At 43.3% G+C, this 20,524-nt stretch overlaps 1 protein-coding gene across 1 annotated transcript in view; it reads left to right on the top strand.

Moving 5' to 3' along the window:
* The window catches only part of LOC100135991 (calcium channel, voltage-dependent, L type, alpha 1D subunit, a), a gene marked incomplete at its 5' end in the record, with an annotated part of 126,826 nt that overhangs the window by 6,986 nt on the left and 99,316 nt on the right, over positions 1-20,524 (top strand). Inside the window, 1 exon segment of the mRNA NM_001124328.1 lies at positions 19,221-19,232. Coding sequence (NP_001117800.1) covers positions 19,221-19,232 — 12 coding nt within the window.

Genomic DNA, 20,524 nt, shown 5'->3' with positions numbered 1-20,524 from the left:
CAGACAGACAGACAGACAGACAGACAGACAGACAGACAGACAAAAAGAGAGAGAAAGTAGGATGGTGTGAGAGTGATAGAAGGCTAGTTGAAGCTGTCCAGTTTTGTCAAACTCAACACAACTACTGCTTTAAAAGATGTGTGGGGTTTATACTGCAGTTATGCGACGACGTTATACTGTAAGATACCAAGATGTACTACTTGAGAGGAGAAGTGTGGTGTAATGCTTGCCAATGTGACCTCCAGGAGGGTGACCCCAGGGTATTTGTTTGCACAGTGGTGCATAGGCGGAGGAAAGTAGGTCATCAGGGACAATACAGTCTGTGCTACACTATTGTGTAATCTTGGTTGGTGTTAAACTACAGGTTGTTAGGAGGACGAAAGTGCATCTTCTTAGTGAGGGAATTGCGATGCTCATATCAGTATGAGTATAAGGCAAAAATGTTGTCTTGTATGTCTCAGTTGGTAAAGCATGGCGCTTGCAACGCCGGGGTTGTTAGTTAATTTCCCGCTTGGGGCCACCCATACAAAAATGAATTAAAAGACAGATGAAATGTAACAGGGGATCTGATCTGAGGAATGGCCCTGGAGTTAACTATGGTTCAAGTTGACTCTATGGAATGTATTTAGCATATACACTGTGTGTACAAAACATTAGGAACACTGCTATTCCCATGAAGATTCCAGGTGAAAGCTATGATCCCTTATTGATGTCACCTGTTAAATTGACTTTAATCAGTGTAAATGAAGGGGAGGAGACAGGTTAAAGAAGGATTTTTAAGCCTTGAGACAATTGAGACATGGATTGTGTATGTGTAACAGTCAGAGGGTGAATGGGCAAGACAAAAGATCATAGTACCTTTGAATGGGGTATGGTAGTAGGTGCCAGGTACACCGGTTTGTGTCAACTGCAACTAAATATTAGGAAGGTGTTCTTAATGTTTTGTACACTCGGTGTAGGTATGTAGGCTACATTACACCTTATCTTATGTTCATATGGTAGAATGATGATTAAATCAAATCAAATGTCACATGTGCCAAATACAACAGGTGAAATGCTTACTTATGAACCCCTAACCAACAATGCAGTATAAAAAGAATATGAGCAAGAGTAAGAAATACAAGTAACAAGTAATTAAAGAGCAGCAGTAAAATAACAATAGCGAGACTATATACAGGGGGGTACCGGTACAGAGTCAATGTGCGGGGGCACCGGTTAGTTGAAGTAATATGTACATGTAGGTAGAGTTATTAAAGTGACTATGCATAGATGAGACACACATTGTCTCCAAGATCGCATAGCAGTTCAGACGTCTTTTGTCCTCGTCTTGTCGTGTCCTGTATATATATATATTTACAACTTTTTTTCACATACATTTTATTTTTATTTTCCATCAACTCATCTTCTAAACACTCTCCTGCAACCAGCCTCACCAATTTATATTTATAAAAAAGTATTATTTACCTCAGATCTGCAATCCTTCAGGAAGCTAGCCAGAAACTCCAGGAGGCTGGCCAGAAACTAGCCAGAAGCTAGCCAGGAGCTAGCCCAGAAGCTAATCAGAAGCTAACCACGGTTTGTGGTCATCGGCTGTCCTTTAGTTCGAAAATCTATCGAAAATCTATCGCCAGTTTTGTACGGCGCAGCGCGGCTCGGGAAACGGAACATACCGGACCATTTTTTTTCTCTCCATGTCCCTGGATTTCAACTGCTCTCTGGACGTTCATACCCGGATCTCACAGCTAGCTAGCTGCTATCCGTGTGACAGTCGGCTTTCGTCGATTCCGGAGCAAACATCGATTGTTCCGGTGCTAGCCAGCTCCGTCAATCACGCCTGAGTTCCATCATTCACTCCTGGGCTGCAGTCACCTATCCGGACCCGTTTCACTGCCTACGCGGAGCCCCACCGGGCCTTCACAACCGGACTGCCGACGTTATCTACCTGAAGGAGATCCGGCTGGCTCCTCTGTCGCGACGTTACCGGAACGCCCATCTGCGGCCCGCTAACCGTTAGCTGTCTTTCCGGCTGCTATCTGAATAGACAATCGGACAATTTATTTATTTGAATTATTATGTTTTCTTCTCGGGCCTCTATAACTATATCTATTGTTCTTATTTTTGTTGTTGTGTGATTTGGATTAATCCCCTCTACCACACGGAACCCCACTAATCTACTGACCGAACGCATGAGGTGGCTAACAACAGACTCCATCCTATGCTAGCTTGCTACCGGTTGGCTTGGCTAGCTGTCTAAATCGCCGTGACCCTAAACCAACCTCTCCACTCACTGGACCCTTTTGATCACTCGACTAAGCATGCCTCTCCTTAATGTCAATATGTCTTGTCCATTGCTGTTCTGGTTAGTGTTTATTGGCTTATTTCACTGTAGAGCCTCTAGTCCTGCTCACTATACCTTATCCAACCTATTAGTTCCACCACCCACATATGCAATGACATCTCCTGGTTTCAATGATGTTTCTAGAGACAATATCTCTCTCTTCATCACTCAATACCTAGGTTTACCTCCACTGTATTCACATCCTACCTTACCTTTGTCTGTACATTATACCTTGATGCTATTTTATCGCCCCCAGAAACCTCCATTTACTCTCTGTTCCAGACGTTCTAGACGACCAATTCTTATTGCTTTCAGTCGCACCCTTATTCTACTCCTCCTATGTTCCTCTGGCGATGTAGAGGTGAATCCAGGCCCTGCAGTGCCTAGCTCCACTCCTATTCCCCAGGCGCTCTCTTTTGACGACTTCTGTAACCGTAATAGCCTTGGTTTCATGCATGTTAACATTAGAAGCCTCCTCCCTAAGTTTGTTCTTTTCACTGCTTTAGCACACTCTGCCAACCCGGATGTTCTAGCTGTGTCTGAATCCTGGCTTAGGAAGACCACCAAAAATTCAGACATTTTAATTCCAAACTACAACATTTTCAGACAAGATAGAACTGCCAAAGGGGGCGGTGTTGCAATTTACTGCAAAGATAGCCTGCAGAGTTCTGTCCTACTATCCAGGTCTGTACCCAAACAATTTGAACTTCTACTTTTAAAAATCCACCTTTCTAAAAACAAGTCTCTCACTGTTGCCGCCTGCTATAGACCACCCTCTGCCCCCAGCTGTGCTCTGGACACCATATGTGAACTGATTGCCCCCCATCTATCTTCAGAGCTCGTGCTGCTAGGCGACCTAAACTGGAACATGCTTAACACCCCAGCCATCCTACAATCTAAACTTGATGCCCTCAATCTCACACAAATTATCAATGAACCTACCAGGTACCTCCCCAAAGCCTTAAACACGGGCACCCTCATAGATATCATCCTAACCAACTTCCCCTCTAAATACACCTCTGCTGTCTTCAACCAAGATCTCAGCGATCACTGCCTCATTGCCTGCATCCGTAATGGGTCAGCGGTCAAACGACCTCCTCTCATCACTGTAAAACGCTCCCTGAAACACTTCAGCGAGCAGGCCTTTCTAATCGACCTGGCCGGGGTATCCTGGAAGGATATTGACCTCATCCCGTCAGTAGAGGATGCCTGGATATTTTTTAAAAATGCCTTCCTAACCATCTTAAATAAACATGCCCCATTCAAGAAATTTAGAACCAGGAACAGATATAGCCCTTGGTTCTCCCCAGACCTGACTGCCCTTAATCAACACAAAAACGTCCTATGGCGTTCTGCATTAGCATCGAACAGCCCCCGTGATATGCAGCTGTTCAGGGAAGCTAGAAACCATTATACACAGGCAGTTAGAAAAGCCAAGGCTAGCTTTTTCAAGCAGAAATTTGCTTCTTGCAACACTAACTCAAAAAAGTTCTGGGACACTGTAAAGTCCATGGAGAATAAGAACACCTCCTCCCAGCTGCCCACTGCACTGAAGATAGGAAACACTGTCACCACTGATAAATCCACCATAATTGAAAATTTCAATAAGCATTTTTCTACTGCTGGCCATGCTTTCCACCTGGCTACTCCTACCCCTGTCAACAGCACTGCACCCCCAACAGCAACTCGCCCAAGCCTTCCCCATTTCTCCTTCTCCCAAATCCATTCAGCTGATGTTCTGAAAGAGCTGCAAAATCTGGACCCCTACAAATCAGCCGGGCTAGACAATCTGGACCCTTTCTTTCTAAAATTATCTGCCGAAATTGTTGCCACCCCTATTACTAGCCTGTTCAACCTCTCTTTCGTGTCGTCTGAGATTCCCAAAGATTGGAAAGCAGCTGCGGTCATCCCCCTCTTCAAAGGGGGGGACACTCTTGACCCAAACTGCTACAGACCTATATCTATCCTACCATGCCTTTCTAAGGTCTTCGAAAGCCAAGTCAACAAACAGATTACCGACCATTTTGAATCTCACCATACCTTCTCTGCTATGCAATCTGGTTTCAGAGCTGGTCATGGGTGCACCTCAGCCACGCTCAAGGTCCTAAACGATATCTTAACCGCCATCGATAAGAAACATTACTGTGCAGCCGTATTCATTGATCTGGCCAAGGCTTTCGACTCTGTCAATCACCACATCCTCATCGGCAGACTCAACAGCCTTGGTTTCTCAAATGATTGCCTCGCCTGGTTCACCAACTACTTCTCTGATAGAGTTCAGTGTGTCAAATCTGAGGGTCTGTTGTCCGGACCTCTGGCAGTCTCTATGGGGGTGCCACAGGGTTCAATTCTTGGACCGACTCTCTTCTCTGTATACATCAATGAGGTCGCTCTTGCTGTTGGTGAGTCTCTGATCCACCTCTACGCAGACGACACCATTCTGTATACTTCCGGCCCTTCTTTGGACACTGTGTTAACAACCCTCCAGGCAAGCTTCAATGCCATACAACTCTCCTTCCGTGGCCTCCAACTGCTCTTAAATACAAGTAAAACTAAATGCATGCTCTTCAACCGATCACTACCTGCACCTACCCGCCTGTCCAACATCACTACTCTGGACGGCTCTGACTTAGAATATGTGGACAACTACAAATACTTAGGTGTCTGGTTAGACTGTAAACTCTCCTTCCAGACCCATATCAAACATCTCCAATCCAAAGTTAAATCTAGAATTGGCTTCCTATTTCGCAACAAAGCATCCTTCACTCATGCTGCCAAACATACCCTTGTAAAACTGACCATCCTACCAATCCTCGACTTTGGCGATGTAATTTACAAAATAGCCTCCAATACCCTACTCAACAAACTGGATGCAGTCTATCACAGTGCAATCCGTTTTGTCACCAAAGCCCCATACACTACCCACCATTGCGACCTGTACGCTCTCGTTGGCTGGCCCTCGCTTCATACTCGTCGCCAAACCCACTGGCTCCATGTCATCTACAAGACCCTGCTAGGTAAAGTCCCCCCTTATCTCAGCTCGCTGGTCACCATAGCATCTCCCACCTGTAGCACACGCTCCAGCAGGTATATCTCTCTAGTCACCCCCAAAACCAATTCTTTCTTTGGCCGCCTCTCTTTCCAGTTCTCTGCTGCCAATGACTGGAACGAACTACAAAAATCTCTGAAACTGGAAACTCTTATCTCCCTCACTAGCTTTAAGCACCAACTGTCAGAGCAGCTCACAGATTACTGCACCTGTACATAGCCCACATATAATTTAGCCCTATCAACTACCTCTTTCCCAACTGTATTTAATTTATTTATTTATTTTGCTCCTTTGCACCCCATTATTTTTATTTCTACTTTGCACATTCTTCCATTGCAAAACCACCATTCCAGTGTTTTACTTGCTATATTGTATTTACCTTGCCACCAAGGCCTTTTTTTGCCTTTACCTCCCTTCTCACCTCATTTGCTCACATTGTATATAGACTTGTTTATACTTTATTATTGACTGTATGTTTGTTTTACTCCATGTGTAACTCTGTGTTGTTGTATCTGTCGAACTGCTTTGCTTTATCTTGGCCAGGTCGCAATTGTAAATGAGAACTTGTTCTCAACTTGCCTACCTGGTTAAATAAAGGTAAAATAAATAAATAAATAAATAAATAAAGATGATAACAAAAGAGAGTAACAGTGGTGTAAGGGGGGGGGGGCAATGCAAATAGTCTGGGTAGCCATTTGATCAGATGTTCAGGAGTCTTATGGCTTGGAGGTAGAAGCTGTTTAGAAGCCTCTTGGACCTAGACTTGGCGCTCCAGTACCGCTTGCCATGTGGTAGCAAAGAGGACAGTCTATGACTAGGGTGGCTGGAGTCATTGACCATTTTTAGCGCTTTCCTCTGGTGTAGAGGTCCTGGATGGCAGGAAGCTTGGCCCCAGTGAGGTACTGGGCCATACGCACTACCCTCTGTAGTGCCTTGCGGTCGGAGGCCGAGAAGTTTCCATACCAGGCAGTGATGCAACCACTGCCAATGGTGCAGCTGTAGAACCTTTTGAGGATCTGAGGACCCATGCCAAATCTTTTCAGTCTCCTGAGGGGGAATAGGTTTTGTCGTGCCCTCTTCACGACTGTCTTGGTGTGCTTGGACCATGTTAGTTTGTTGGTGATGTGGACACCAAGGAACTTGAAGCTCTCAACCTGCCCCACTGCAGCCCCGTCGATGAGAATGGGGGCGTGCTCGGTCCTCTTTTTCCTGTAGTCCACAATCATCTCCTTTGTCTTGATCGCCTTGAGGGAGAGGTTGTTGTTCTGGCACCACACGGCCAGGTCTCTGACCTCCTCCCTATAGGCTGTCTCGTCGTTGTCAGTGATCAGGCCTACCACTGTTGTATCATCGGCAAACTTAATGATGGTGTTGGAGTTGTGCCTGGCCGTGAAGTCATGAGTGAACAGGGAGTACAGGAGAGGACTGAGCACGCACCCCTGAGGGGCACCTGTGTTGAGGATGTGTTGTTACCTACCCTTACCACCTGGTGGCGGGCCGTCAGGAAGTCAAGGATCCAGTTGTAGAGGGAGGTGTTTAGTCCCAGGGTCCTAAGCTTATTGATTTGCTTTGACGACACTATGGTGTTGAACGCTGAGCTGTAGTCAATGAATAGCATTCTCACATAGGGGTTCCTTTTGTCCAGGTGGGAAAGGGCAGTGTGGAGTGCAATAGAGATTGCGTCATCTGTGGATCTGTTAGGGTAGTATGCAAACTGGATTGTGTCTAGGGTTTCTGGGATAATGGTGTTGATGTGAGCCATGACCAGCCTTTCAAAACATTTCATTGCTACAGGCGTGATTGCTACGGGTCAGTAGTCATTTAGGTAGGTTACCGTAGTGTTCTTGGGCACAGGGACTATGGTGGTCTGCTTCTAACATATTGGTATTACAGAATCAGACAGGGAGAGGTTGAAAATGTCAGTGTAGACACTTGCCAGTTGATCAGCGCATGCTTGCAGTACACGTCCTGGCAATCCATCTGGCCCTGCGGCCTTGTGAATGTTGACCTGTTTAAAGGTCTTACTCACATCGGCTGTGGACAGCGTGATCACACAGTCTTCCGGAACAGATGGTGCTCTCATGCATGTTTCAGTGTTATTTTCCTCGAAGCGAGCATGGAAGTAGTTTAGCTCATCTGGTTGGCTCGTGTCACTGGGCAGCTCTCGGATGTGCCTCTAATCCATGGCTTTTGGTTGGGGTGTGTAGGTACGGTCACTGTGGGGACGCCAGTGACTGATGTGGTGTACTCCTCAATATCATCAGAGGAATACCAGAACATACAGTATTCCCGTCTGTGCCAGCAAAACAGTCCTGTAGCTTGGCATCTGCTTCATCTGACCACTTTCTTATTGACCGAGTCACTGGTGCTTCCTGCTTTAGTTTTTGCTTGTAAGCAGTAATCACGGGGATAGAATTATGGTCAGATTTGCCATATGGAGGGCAAGGGAGAGCTTTGTATGCGTCCCCAGCTACTTGGAGCGCCGCATCTGCGTGAGTGTTTTCCTGTTTGCTCATGGCAGAATACAGCTCATTCATTGTGGCCTTAGTGCCAGCATCAGTCTGTGGTGGTATTTAGACAGCTACAAAAAATACAGATGAAAGCTCTCTATGTAGATAGTGTGGTCTTCAGTTTATCATGTGTGGTCTACAGCATATCATGAAATACTCAAGCAAAATCTTGAGACTTCCTTAGATATCGTGCACCAGATGTTATTTACAAAAATACATAGTCCACTGCCCCTTGTCTTACCAGACGCCGCTGTTCTATCCTGCCAATACAGAGTCTATCCAGCCAGCTGTATGCTGATAATGTTGTCATTCAGCCACGACTCCGTGAAGCATAAGATATTACAGTTTTGAATTTCCCGTTGGTAGTTCAATCTTCCACGTAAGTCATCGATTTTATTTTCTCAAGATTGCACGCTTGCTAGCAGAATGGAAGGAAGTGGGGGTTTGTTCGATCACCTACAAATTCTCAGAAGACAGCCCACCTTCTGACCCCATTTTCTCCACCTTTTCTCCACGCAAATCACGGGTATCTTGGCCTGTTCCCGAGAAAGCAGTATATTTTCCGCATTGGGCTCGTCACTCGTTAAAAGAAAAAAGGATTCTGCCAGTCCATGGTGAGTAATCTCAGTCCTGATGTCTAGAAGTTAGTTTCGGTCATAAGAGACGGTCGTAGCAACATTATGTACCAAATAAGTAAAAAAATAAGTTACAAACAACGCAAAGAAATTAACAAAAAAACACAATTGGTTAGGAATATGTAAAACGTCAGCCTTCTTGATTCAACCTCATAGGGGAACAAACTATAGTGTCATACTAAAAGTCGACTCTATGTAATATAAATGTAGGCTTCAGTACACCTTATGTTATGTCTATATTCTGTAGAGTGGCTATGAAGTCACTCTACAGACGTATAGCTTTCACTGTGCCCAGCAACTGTGGGATGGTCGTATTGTTATGTGAGGGAAGGATTGGGTGGGTGGGGATGTATCTAAATGGCAGCTAATGAGCAATTGCTGTGCTGACTGAAAGATCCACACGCACGCACACATATACGGAAACACACACACCCTCCACTACATCCTCATGCTTTCCCGCCCGCCTGGCCTCTGACTGCTACTTAGCCACGCATGAGAGGCCATGCTGAGGATTAGACATGTCATTATATATATCACATATTGGACTCAAGAGTACCAGGGAATCTCCCACCACCGCCTCAGTTCGGCCGCTACCAGAAACTCCAGACTGTCTGCATCTTAAAAAGCACCCAGTTCCCTGCATATGCACTACTTTTTACCAGAGCTCTAGTTAAAATTGTCCAGAGCCCACGGTATTACTGCACTGGCCTTTTTTACATGAATTCTCCCGTTTTTTGTTTATTGATATTTATCACGGATGTGTACTTTGGGTAGTGAATAATAGGGTTGGGCTATATTACGATAGCGTTGTCTGTCTACGATGATTGACAGCCAAATGAATTTCCCCCTTCTGGGAAAATAAAGTTGATCTGAATCTGAGCCATCGTCGATGGTGACCATATCGGGATGTGACAGACGATGGTTTAGTCTATTTGAATTTGACTTGCGGCTCACAGTAAATAACGAGTCTCACAGCGTACAGCAGGGCAGCAAACAATTGACCTTCCAAGTAATTTGCCTATTCCTATTTGCTAAATTCTATTTGAATAAATATCTCATATACAGAACGCAATAGAGAAATGTAGGCCAGACAGAGTGGAGAATTCTACCAAAGCAGTGCTTTTTTAAGTGGAAATGACAAACTTTAGAAGCCTTTTTAAACCTTTAATACACTACAAGTTTGAAATATTCTGCATTACAGGAAAATTCTTATCAAAAGAGTGATCAAAGCCTAAAAACTTAAGGTAGGTAGCAGGGGACTAATAATGAGAGAGAACCAACAATATCAAAATCTAATGACAAGTTTAAGCTTATTAAGAACGAAATGATCCATGCGGGCTGGGAAAATCCCTCCATGCGAGGTTGTAAACCAAATGGCCAATATCCTATCCTCCTACGTGTAACCTTTATTTAACTCGGCAAGTCAGTTAAGAACAAATCCTTATTTACAATGATGGTCTACACCGGCCAAACCTGGACGACTCTGAGCCAATTGTGTGCCGCCCTATGGGACTCCCAATCACGGCCGGTTGTGATACAACCTGGATTCAAACCAGGGTATCTGAGTGATGCCTCTAGCACTGAGATGTAGTGTCTTAGACCGCTGCGCCACTCAGGAGCCCCTATTAACTCTTCTATTCCATTTTTACACTGACTCTATGCACACTCACACAACTCTACACACTCACTCACACACACACACACACACACACACTCACACTCACACGTATTTTTCTCACACACACTTAACACACCCACATTCATACTGACTCTACACACACACACACACACACACACACACACACACACACACACACACACACACACACACACACACACACACACACACTGCAGCTCCCAATGCAGGCCCATATGTGGGCTGGCCTGCTGATGTTGGGAGTGCCATGATGGCAAGGGGATGGCACAGGGTCAGGGTAGATGGCCTAGCTGTCAGAGAGGGCCAACCAGGCGAGTCCTCTGGATCCTATCTTCCTATCACGAGACTCTAATGCCATGCAGATTAGATTCAGAGACAGACTCAGTGTAACTGGGTTACAGCTCCAGTCGCAACATATACAGTAGCACAGAGAGACAGACAGACAGAGAGACACGCTGCAAATAGCATCAAAGCAGACAAACTGTGAGGTGAGTTCTACGGATGTCTCCCTAACACAGGGAGAGGGGTTGGGGGAGAGGTCTCACTGTACCGTTAAACTCAGTAGCTTACTTTGAGCTCAGCGAGCTGACATCTTTTAAAGAGAGGAGAGAGGAGGAACATAGACTAAAGCTCTGTGGGAGAAACCAACAGTGAGCTCCTTATTGATATGTTTTGAAACAACTACTCAGAGAGGTGCAGCTATGAGGAAAAGCGTTCTGCCCGAAACTATCACTATCTAATCACACATAAATGGCATACTATTCCCTATATAGTGCACTACTTTTGGGCAGGGCCCTATGGCCACTGTGGCGCTGGCTGAAATTAGTGCACTGCTATACAGGGAATAGGGTGCCATTTCAGACTCGGCCATAGACTAGCTTCTGTGGATGGATGAGATGTGTGTTTAGAACAGAGTCATATTCACTAGGAACCAAATGGAAGGAAATGTGGAGGGACCTACCTTAATTTGCCCAATAAGAAACACTTGTTTTCCCTTTCCGTTGCAAAATGTTTTGTGTGTAGTAATGAACACGACCCAGTAATGAACACGACCCATTGCAGTGTGCTGCAGAATCATGTTGCCCTGGTTTGGAGAGTGGGCCTTACAGCTTGCCAGTAAAGCTTGGTTTACTGCAGCAGCAAGCAGCTCATTATAAATAGAAATCAATTTCCTCCTCAGGCAGTAAGACAAGGCTGGAGGACTGGAGTTCCACAACCACCAGGAGGCAGAAGGGAGTCCATAATAATAGGGCTAAATGTACACACACACACACACACACACACACACACACACACACACACACACACACACACACACACACACACACACACACACACACACACACACACACACACACACACACACACACACACACACACACACATACAGGGCATTTCCAAAAGCACGATTCGTCATGGTCCGCCATGGTTGACCAACTTGACCTCCTGCTCTAATACACTGTAAAGAAAATCTAGTTGTTTCAATTTCATATTATTAAGTAACTGGTTCTACAGCCTTTAAAAAAAAATTACTCGGTCAGTGTTACCTGAACTGGCCCTTTTTAGTTATCTCCAACATGAGAAAACATAAGCAAACATTCTTAAACGTTACAGTTTTTAACAATCACTTTGGCACTAATTTCAGAAACTTGTGGTCATTTTTCAAAACTCTAGACACAAAACTCAAAACGGTCATCATTTGTAACACAGGCTGCCCAATGTTCAAAACATTGCATTGTGCATTCATATCTTTAAAGAAACCTTGCACTTGCAGAATCATTGATTCAAGTAACTTATTTATCATGAAATGCCATAAGAACATTAATTTAGATCACCCACACACAAGATACCGATAGTTTCGCTGTGTAGTTGTTCGTACAATCATTAAATATTGTAGTACAAAATATGTGATACATGTTTCGTTATGCTACTACACGTAAATACATCACTGTAAAATAACTAGCAGAGAGAATACTAAAGACACAGTGGAATCCTTGAACAAAATATGACATTTATTGATGAAATACAATAAAATCACAACATTGTTTTCTTTGAATCAACGCAAAAATAATTAGCAACAAAAAAAGAAAAAACAGTCAACTGCAGGTCAACTGCAGGTCAAAAGGTCAACTGCAGTGTTCCTCACCTGGCTTACTGTAAAAAGCAAAACAAACGATTGATTACTGTACTTCTATATTTCCATCAACCCTGTCTTGTAGATTTGGCCACAGGTTCTCATCCATATCACAATGGATGTTTTTATTAGCCAAACATCTTGGGAAGAATCTTCGGGCAGGGTGAATCCAGGCCTGACACTGGTCTGCCGTGATGTCACTGCATGCGTCATCCATGGCCTGGAGAAGGGTGGCTTGTTCCTGAGGGCACCTATTATATACTCTTCCACCTCCAAAGGAGAGTATGGGGGTAAGTACAGGGTGGTAAATTGTGGATGGGCTTGAAACCATACTTGCACTATTTGAGCATGGTAGAACCTGACATTATCCCACACAATGACATAGGTCATGCCATAAGCTCTACAGACCTGATTTAGCTCATCAAGGAAGGTTACATTCGAACAGTGAATCATGTGGCTGCCTGCACCTCAATACAGTGCCTTGAGAAAGTATTCACCCCCCTTGAACTTTGCGACCTTTTGCCACATTTCAGGCTTCAAACATAAAGATATAAAACTGTATTTTTTTGTGAAGAATCAACAACAAGTGGGACACAATCATGAAGTGGAACGACATTTATTGGATATTTCAAACTTTTTTAACAAATCAAAAACTGAAAAATTGGGCGTGCAAAATTATTCAGCCCCTTTACTTTCAGTGCAGCAAACTCTCTCCAGAAGTTCAGTGAGGATCTCTGAATGATCCAATGTTGACCTAAATGACTAATGATGATAAATACAATCCACCTGTGTGTAATCAAGTCTCCGTATAAATGCACCTGCACTGTGATAGTCTCAGAGGTCCGTTAAAAGCGCAGAGAGCATCATGAAGAACAAGGAACACACCAGGCAGGTCCGAGATACTGTTGTGAAGAAGTTTAAAGCCGGATTTGGATACAAAAATATTTCCCAAGCTTTAAACATCCCAAGGAGCACTGTGAAAGCGATAATATTGAAATGGAAGGAGTATCAGACCACTGCAAATCTACCAAGACCTGGCCGTCCCTCGAAACGTTCAGCTCATACAAGGAGAAGACTGATCAGAGATGCAGCCAAGAGGCCCATGATCACTCTGGATGAACTGCAGAGATCTACAGCTGAGGTGGGAGACTCTGTCCATAGGACAACAATCAGTCGTATATTGCACAAATCTGGCCCTTATGGAAGAGTGGCAAGAAGAAAGCCATTTCTTAAAGATATCCATAAAAAGTGTTGTTTAAAGTTTGCCACAAGCCACCTGGGAGACACACCAAACATGTGGAAGAAGGTGCTCTGGTCAGATGAAACCAAAATTGAACTTTTTGGCAACAATGCAAAACGTTATTTTTGGCGTAAAAGCAACACAGCTCATCACCCTGAACACACCATCCCCACTGTCAAACATGGTGGTGGCAGAATCATGGTTTGGGCCTGCTTTTCTTCAGCAGGGACAGGTAAGATGGTTAAAATTGATGGGAAGATGGATGGAGCCAAATACAGGACCATTCTGGAAGAAAACCTGATGGAGTCTGCAAAAGACCTGAGACTGGGACGGAGATTTGTCTTCCAACAAGACAATGATCCAAAACATAAAGCAAAATCTACAATGGAATGGTTCAAAAATAAACATATCCAGGTGTTAGAATGGCCAAGTCAAAGTCCAGACCTGAATCCAATCGAGAATCTGTGGAAAGAACTGAAAACTGCTGTTCACAAATGCTCTCCATCCAACCTCACTGAGCTCGAGCTGTTTTGCAAGGAGGAATGGGAAAAAAATTCAGTCTCTCGATGTCCAAAACTGATAGAGACATACCCCAAGCGACTTACAGCTGTAATCGCAGCAAAAGGTGGCGCTACAAAGTATTAACTTAAGGGTGCTGAATAATTTTGCACGCCCAATTTTTCAGTTTTTGATTTGTTAAAAAAGTTTGAAATATCCAATAAATGTCGTTCCACTTCATGATTGTGTCCCACTTGTTGTTGATTCTTCACAAAAAAATACAGTTTTATATCTTTATGTTTGAAGCCTGAAATGTGGCAAAAGGTCGCAAAGTTCAAGGGGGCCGAGTACTTTCGCAAGGCACTGTATATAGAGTATATAGAGTAGGGAGCTTTAGATGTTGTTTGACCAAACATTAGAACGGGCAAGATGAGTAATCTAAGCAACTTTGACCGTGGTATGATTGTTGATGCCACACATGGTGATTCCAGAATCTCAGAAACAGCTGCCTTCCTGGGATTTTTACGCACTACAGTCTCTAGAGTTTATAGAGAATGGTGCGATAAACAAAACACATTCAGTGAGCGGCAGTTCTGCGGGCAAAAACACCTTGTTAATGAGAGAGGTCAGAGGAGAATGTCCAGACTCATTCAAGCTAACAGAAAGGCCACAAATGGTCAAATAACATCTGATAAAAACAGTGGTGTGCAGAAGGGCATCTCTTAACGTACAACACCGTGAATAATTCAGGCTGTTGTGGAGTTAAAAGGGGGTCCTACCCAGTACTAGATAGGTGTACCTAATAAAGTGGCCTGTGAGTGTACAGTAATGTCAAACCTGAAAACATGGTCTGGAAAAGTGGTACATGGAACCATAGAAACAGTGTCTGATAAAGAATGATGATGAAACATTACATCCATAGATAGTGTAGTCCAATTGGTTCATGTTCCACGGTAATTGGTGTCAATGGATCTCGTTATCCTGAAACTTTCATGATCTAAACATGGAATATTGTTAGTCAGTTTCCGTAAAACTATGCATTAAGAGTAACGCAACAGTTACTTATCATTTTGAGCAGTTGTATCAATTGATAGTTAGATCATTATAATGAAATGAATAGACAGTCATTTCAGATGTAATGTGTGAATTGCATTTTAAAATGGTAATACTTTGATGTTTTAAGATGTGTCATTTTGAACTTTATGTGTATTGTATCCAAGCAATTGGAAAAAGTGTTAAGAGTTTTGAGAAATTTGCATTTTGATCATTGGTTGTGAGTTTTGTGTCTAGAGTTTTGAAAAAGGACATCAAGGTTTCGAAATTAGTTCCAGAGTGATTGTAAAAAACTAACTTAAAGTGTTAACTTAATGTGTTTTCGCAAATTGTCTCATATGTTCGTTCAACTCTATATTTTGGGCATCTTACCTAAAAAATATATGTGGAATTAGTTACTTCTAACATAGAATGTTTTCAATGTACATGATCACATTGTGAATGTTCATTTATACAGCAGTTAATATTCAACATCTCCTCACTTGGGATTTGAACTCACAACCTCTTGGTAGAAAGCAGTCCAATTTTCCTGCTACGCCACCATGTGTGTCAACAACTGATTTCACCTGTATTGCTACACTTTTCGCTTCAATGTAAATCTCAGCTCTGTTAAAATTACACTCAAGAAAAACTATTTTATTGATCATAGTGATTCAGGAGTACCATTAAAACAGAGTAATATGACCCACCAACATTAGACAACTATACAAAAAAAACTACAATTGCTTAAATAAGTAAATAAAATCAATGATGTGAGAATAGTCAGACGAACTGATAATTGACACAGACATGGTGGTGTAGCAGGAAGGTCAGAATGACATCAACCAAGAGGTTGTGAGTTCAAGTCCCAGATTAGAAAATGTTTCAATAATCATTACTGTATAAATGTACATGCAAAATGTATGTCAATGTGTATCAATTATATATGTTGAAAACATTGCTTGTTCCTGATAACTTCCTTGTCAAAAAGTTTGGAATGAGTGCTCTGAAAAGATCACCCTGAAAGGCTCTAACAGACACCTTATTGAAGAACAGTCACACACACACACCTGTCTGAGAGAGTGTTGCCTTTTCTCTGCACATGCCTGTCTCCACCTGTCTGGGAAACAGCCAGGGAGACATGGGGCCTGTCTGCCCCATCCTTCCTTTTTTGAGGTCATTTGTGACTGCTCTCTGTAAGACTCAGAGCTCCCGGGAGGCAGCTCCTCCTGCTGAAGATAGCTGAGCAGAAAGCACCCTGGAACAATGACCTTTTCACTGTGTATATGATTCATACGTTTCAACCTTCATAGGGCAACATGCACATGGAGCATTCTGGCTGCTATCATGTTAGTGTGTGTGTCTGTATCACTGTTGTTGGACAATACTATTCACTTTAATTCACCTCACCCAATGGGGACAAAATGACACTGACTTGTGGAGACTAAATTGACCGCAGAGAAACTAGCCGAGAATGAAATGACGCTACATTAGGTGAACAAATATAGTCTCAAATGACTGCAAATATATCAATAGTCTCAAATGACCGCAGATATACCAATAGTCTGAAATGACCGCAGATATACCAATAGTCTGAAATGACCACAGATATATCAATAGTCTGAAATGACCGCCGATAAACCGAGTCTGAAATGACCGCAGATATACCAATAGTCTGAAATTACCACAGATTAACCAATAGTCTGAAATGACCGCAGATATACCAATAGTCTGAAATTACCGCAGATATATCAATAGCCTGAAATGACCGCAGATATACCAATAGTCTGAAATGACTGCATATATACCAATAGTCTGAAATTACCGCAGATATACCAATAGTCTGAAATTACCGCAGATATACCAATAGTCTGAAATTACCGCAGATATATCAATAGTCTGAAATGACCGCAGATATACCAATAGTCTGAAATGACTGCATATATACCAATAGTCTGAAATTACCGCAGATATACCAATAGTCTGAAATTACCGCAGATATACCAATAGTCTGAAATGACCGCAGATATACTAGATCAGGGCTGTTCAATGTCGGTCTTGGAGGGCCCAAACACTTCTGATTTCATCCTCTCCTTCTAATAAGGGACTGATTCAGACCTGGGACACCAGGTGAGTGCAACAAACTACCAGGTAGAAACAAAAACCAGAAGTGTTTCAGCCTTTCAGGACCGGAATTGAACAGCCCGTACTAGATGATCCAATGGAGACTGAAATGACCATGGGTGAAGTACAGATTAGGGGGACCACAGCACAGATGGTCCAGTACAGTAACATCGATCAGGCAGACTGCTAGAACAGAAACACATCCTGTGATCCCACAGCTTTGCCTTGTTGTTTATATGGGCATTATGTTGGTTACATGTACTGTTTACTGTCTGTTAGCCTCTTGTGGTATTTTGGTTTTCACATGGCGTGTGTCATGTCAGAGAAGTATGTGACCGAGGTTGTGTGTGTATGTGTGTGTGTGTGTTTGTCCATGTGTCTGTGACAGTGGAGGTTGGCTGTGGCTGTAACTGTAGCTGGCGTGGCAGCAGTGTCTCTGGACTCCAGTGGAGATGATGGCAGAAGTGTGTGTTTAGTCACTTAACTAACTGCTCATTTGTGGCTCACGCTACGACACCCCCTTCTCGTTATCCCTAATGTGCGTGCACATGCGTGTGTGTGTTTATGTGTGGGTGGTAAAGCAGGGCATTGATAGACAATGTATGCCCGTCCAGCCTGTCTTGTCTAGAAGGAAACACTGGGCCTATTTATCCCTATAGAATGTTAATGGGAATTCATGTACAGTGAGGCAAAAAAGTATTTAGTCAGCCACCAATTGTGCAAGTTCTCCCACTTAAAAAGATGAGAGAGGCCTGTAATTTTCATCATAGGTACACTAAAACTATGACAGACAAAATGAGAAAAAAAAATCCAGAAAATTACATTGTAGGATTTTTAATGAATTTATTTGCAAATGATGGTGGAAAATAAGTATTTGGTGAATAACAAAAGTTTATCTCAATACTTTGTTAAATACCCTTTGTTGGCAATGACAGAGGTTAAACGTTTTCTGTAAGTCTTCACAAGGTTTTCACACACTGTTGCTGGTATTTTGGCCCATTCCTCCATGCAGATCTCCTCTATAGAGCAGTGATGTTTTGGGGCTGTTGCTGGGCACACCGACTTTCAACTCCCTCCAAAGATTTTCTATGGGGTTGAGATCTGGAGACTGCCTAGGCCACTCCAGGACCTTGAAATGCTTCTTACGAAGCCACTCCTTCGTTGCCCGGGCGGTGTGTTTGGGATCATTGTCATGCTGAAAGACCCAGCCAGGTTTCATCATCAATGCCCTTGCTGATGGAAGGAGGTTTTCACTCAAAATCTCACGATACATGGCCCCATTCATTGTTTCCTTTACACGGATCAGTCGTCCTGGTCCCTTTGCAGAAAAACAGCCCCAAAGCATGATGTTTCCACCCCCATGCTTCACAGTAGGTATGGTGTTCTTTGGATGCAACTCAGCATTCTTTGTCCTCCAAACACGACGAGTTGAGTTTTCACCAAAAAGTTATATTTTGGTTTCATCTGACCATATGACATTCTCCCAATCTTCTTCTGGATCATCCAAATGCTCTCTAGCAAACTTCAGATGGGCATGGACATGTACTGGCTTAAGCAGGGGGACACGTCTGGCACTGCAGGATTTGAGTCCCTGGCGGCGTACTGTGTTACTGATGGTAGGCTTTGTTACTTTGGTCCCAGCTCTCTGCAGGTCATTCATTAGGTCCCCCGTGTGGTTCTGGGATTTTTGCTCACCGTTCTTGTGATCATTTTGACCCCACGGGGTGAGGTCTTGCGTGGAGCCCCAGATCGAGGGAGATTATCAGTGGTCTTGTATCAAATCAAAATCAAATCAAATGTATTTATATAGCCCTTCGTACATCAGCTGATATCTCAAAGTGCTGTAGAGAAACCCAGCCTAAAACCCCAAACAGCAAGCAATGCAGGTGTAGAAGCACGTATGTCTTGTATGTCTTCCATTTCTTAATAATTGCTCCCACAGTTGATTTCTTCAAACCAAGCTGCTTACCTATTGCAGATTCAGTCTTCCCAGCCTGGTGCAGGTCTACAATTTTGTTTCTGGTGTCCTTTGACAGCTCTTTGGTCTTGGCCATAGTGGAGTTTGGAGTGTGACTGTTTGAGGTTGTGGACAGGTGTCTTTTATACTGATAACAAGTTCAAACAGGTGACATTAATACAGGTATCAAGTGGAGGACAGAGGAGCCTCTTAAAAGAAGAAGTTACAGGTCTGTGAGAGCCAGAAATCTTGCTTGTTTGTAGGTGACCAAATACTTATTTTCCACCATAATTTGCAAATAAATTCCTTCAAAATCCTACAGTGTGATTTTCTGGAGAAAAAAAATCTAATTTTCTCTGTCATAGTTGAAGTGTACCTATGATGAAAATTACAGGCCTCTCTCATCTTTTTAAGTGGGAGAACTTGCACAATTGGTAGCTGACTAAATACATTTTTGCCCCACTGTATCTATATAATTTATCATGTAAGTTAGGCTCCTGCAATGATTAGTTGAAGGAGTCAAATTATGAATTACTGAACATATGAATGAATGAATCAGGAAATCTAACTAGTATGCCTAATCATGTTTTCTAATTATGGTTAAAACCATTAACATCTAGGTCTCATTGAAATACCATCAACATGCTCAGGGACCCAGATATATCAAGCATCTCAGAGTAAGTGTGCTAATTTATGATCAGATTTGCCTTTTAAGATCACAGTGAAAAAGGTTACACAGGCAGGGAACACCTGTCCCACGATCAGCACTCAATTTCTGAGACATTTGATACATACGGCCCCAGATCTCTAGACGAGTATAAGACTGAGAGTGAGAATATGCTGAACGTGTTAGCAGCTGCTATCTGATCTATGTCCTTACCAAAGACAGCATGTCAAAGTGCACCAGGCAATGGGAGCAGGAGGAGGTTTCTGCCGTCGTCACACTGTCTTGACTTTTCCACAGGTGATCTGGTGCTCATGCAATAATATGCTATGCAGCTCTGAGGCAGAACGTTAACCTGTACTTATGCACACAGGACGCACACGTGCACACGCACACACACACACACACATCCATGCACATCCCTTGTTCGAAACATCCCATTTCCATTTGAGAGCAGTGTGTCCAGCCCATCCTCCATTTCTCTGTCCTTCAACCAGTAGGCCTCTCCACAGATGACTCACTGTATGTGCCAACGTGTATGTGTCAGTTATATGCTTAACTACATCTGTGTGCGAGTGCAAATGTGTTTTAGTGGTGTGTGTGTGTGTATGTGCGCGCGTGTGTGTGTGCGTACACGTGCGTTTGCGTATGTGTGCGTGCGTGCGTGGATGCGCGTGTGTGTGTGT

The sequence above is a fragment of the Oncorhynchus mykiss genome, chromosome 7, assembly GCF_057628025.1.
Source record: "Oncorhynchus mykiss isolate SJ-2025 chromosome 7, ASM5762802v1, whole genome shotgun sequence".
Classification (NCBI taxonomy): domain Eukaryota; kingdom Metazoa; phylum Chordata; class Actinopteri; order Salmoniformes; family Salmonidae; genus Oncorhynchus; species Oncorhynchus mykiss.
The sequence above is the reverse complement of the archived record's forward strand: the minus strand, read 5'-3'. Positions and strand labels throughout refer to the sequence as shown.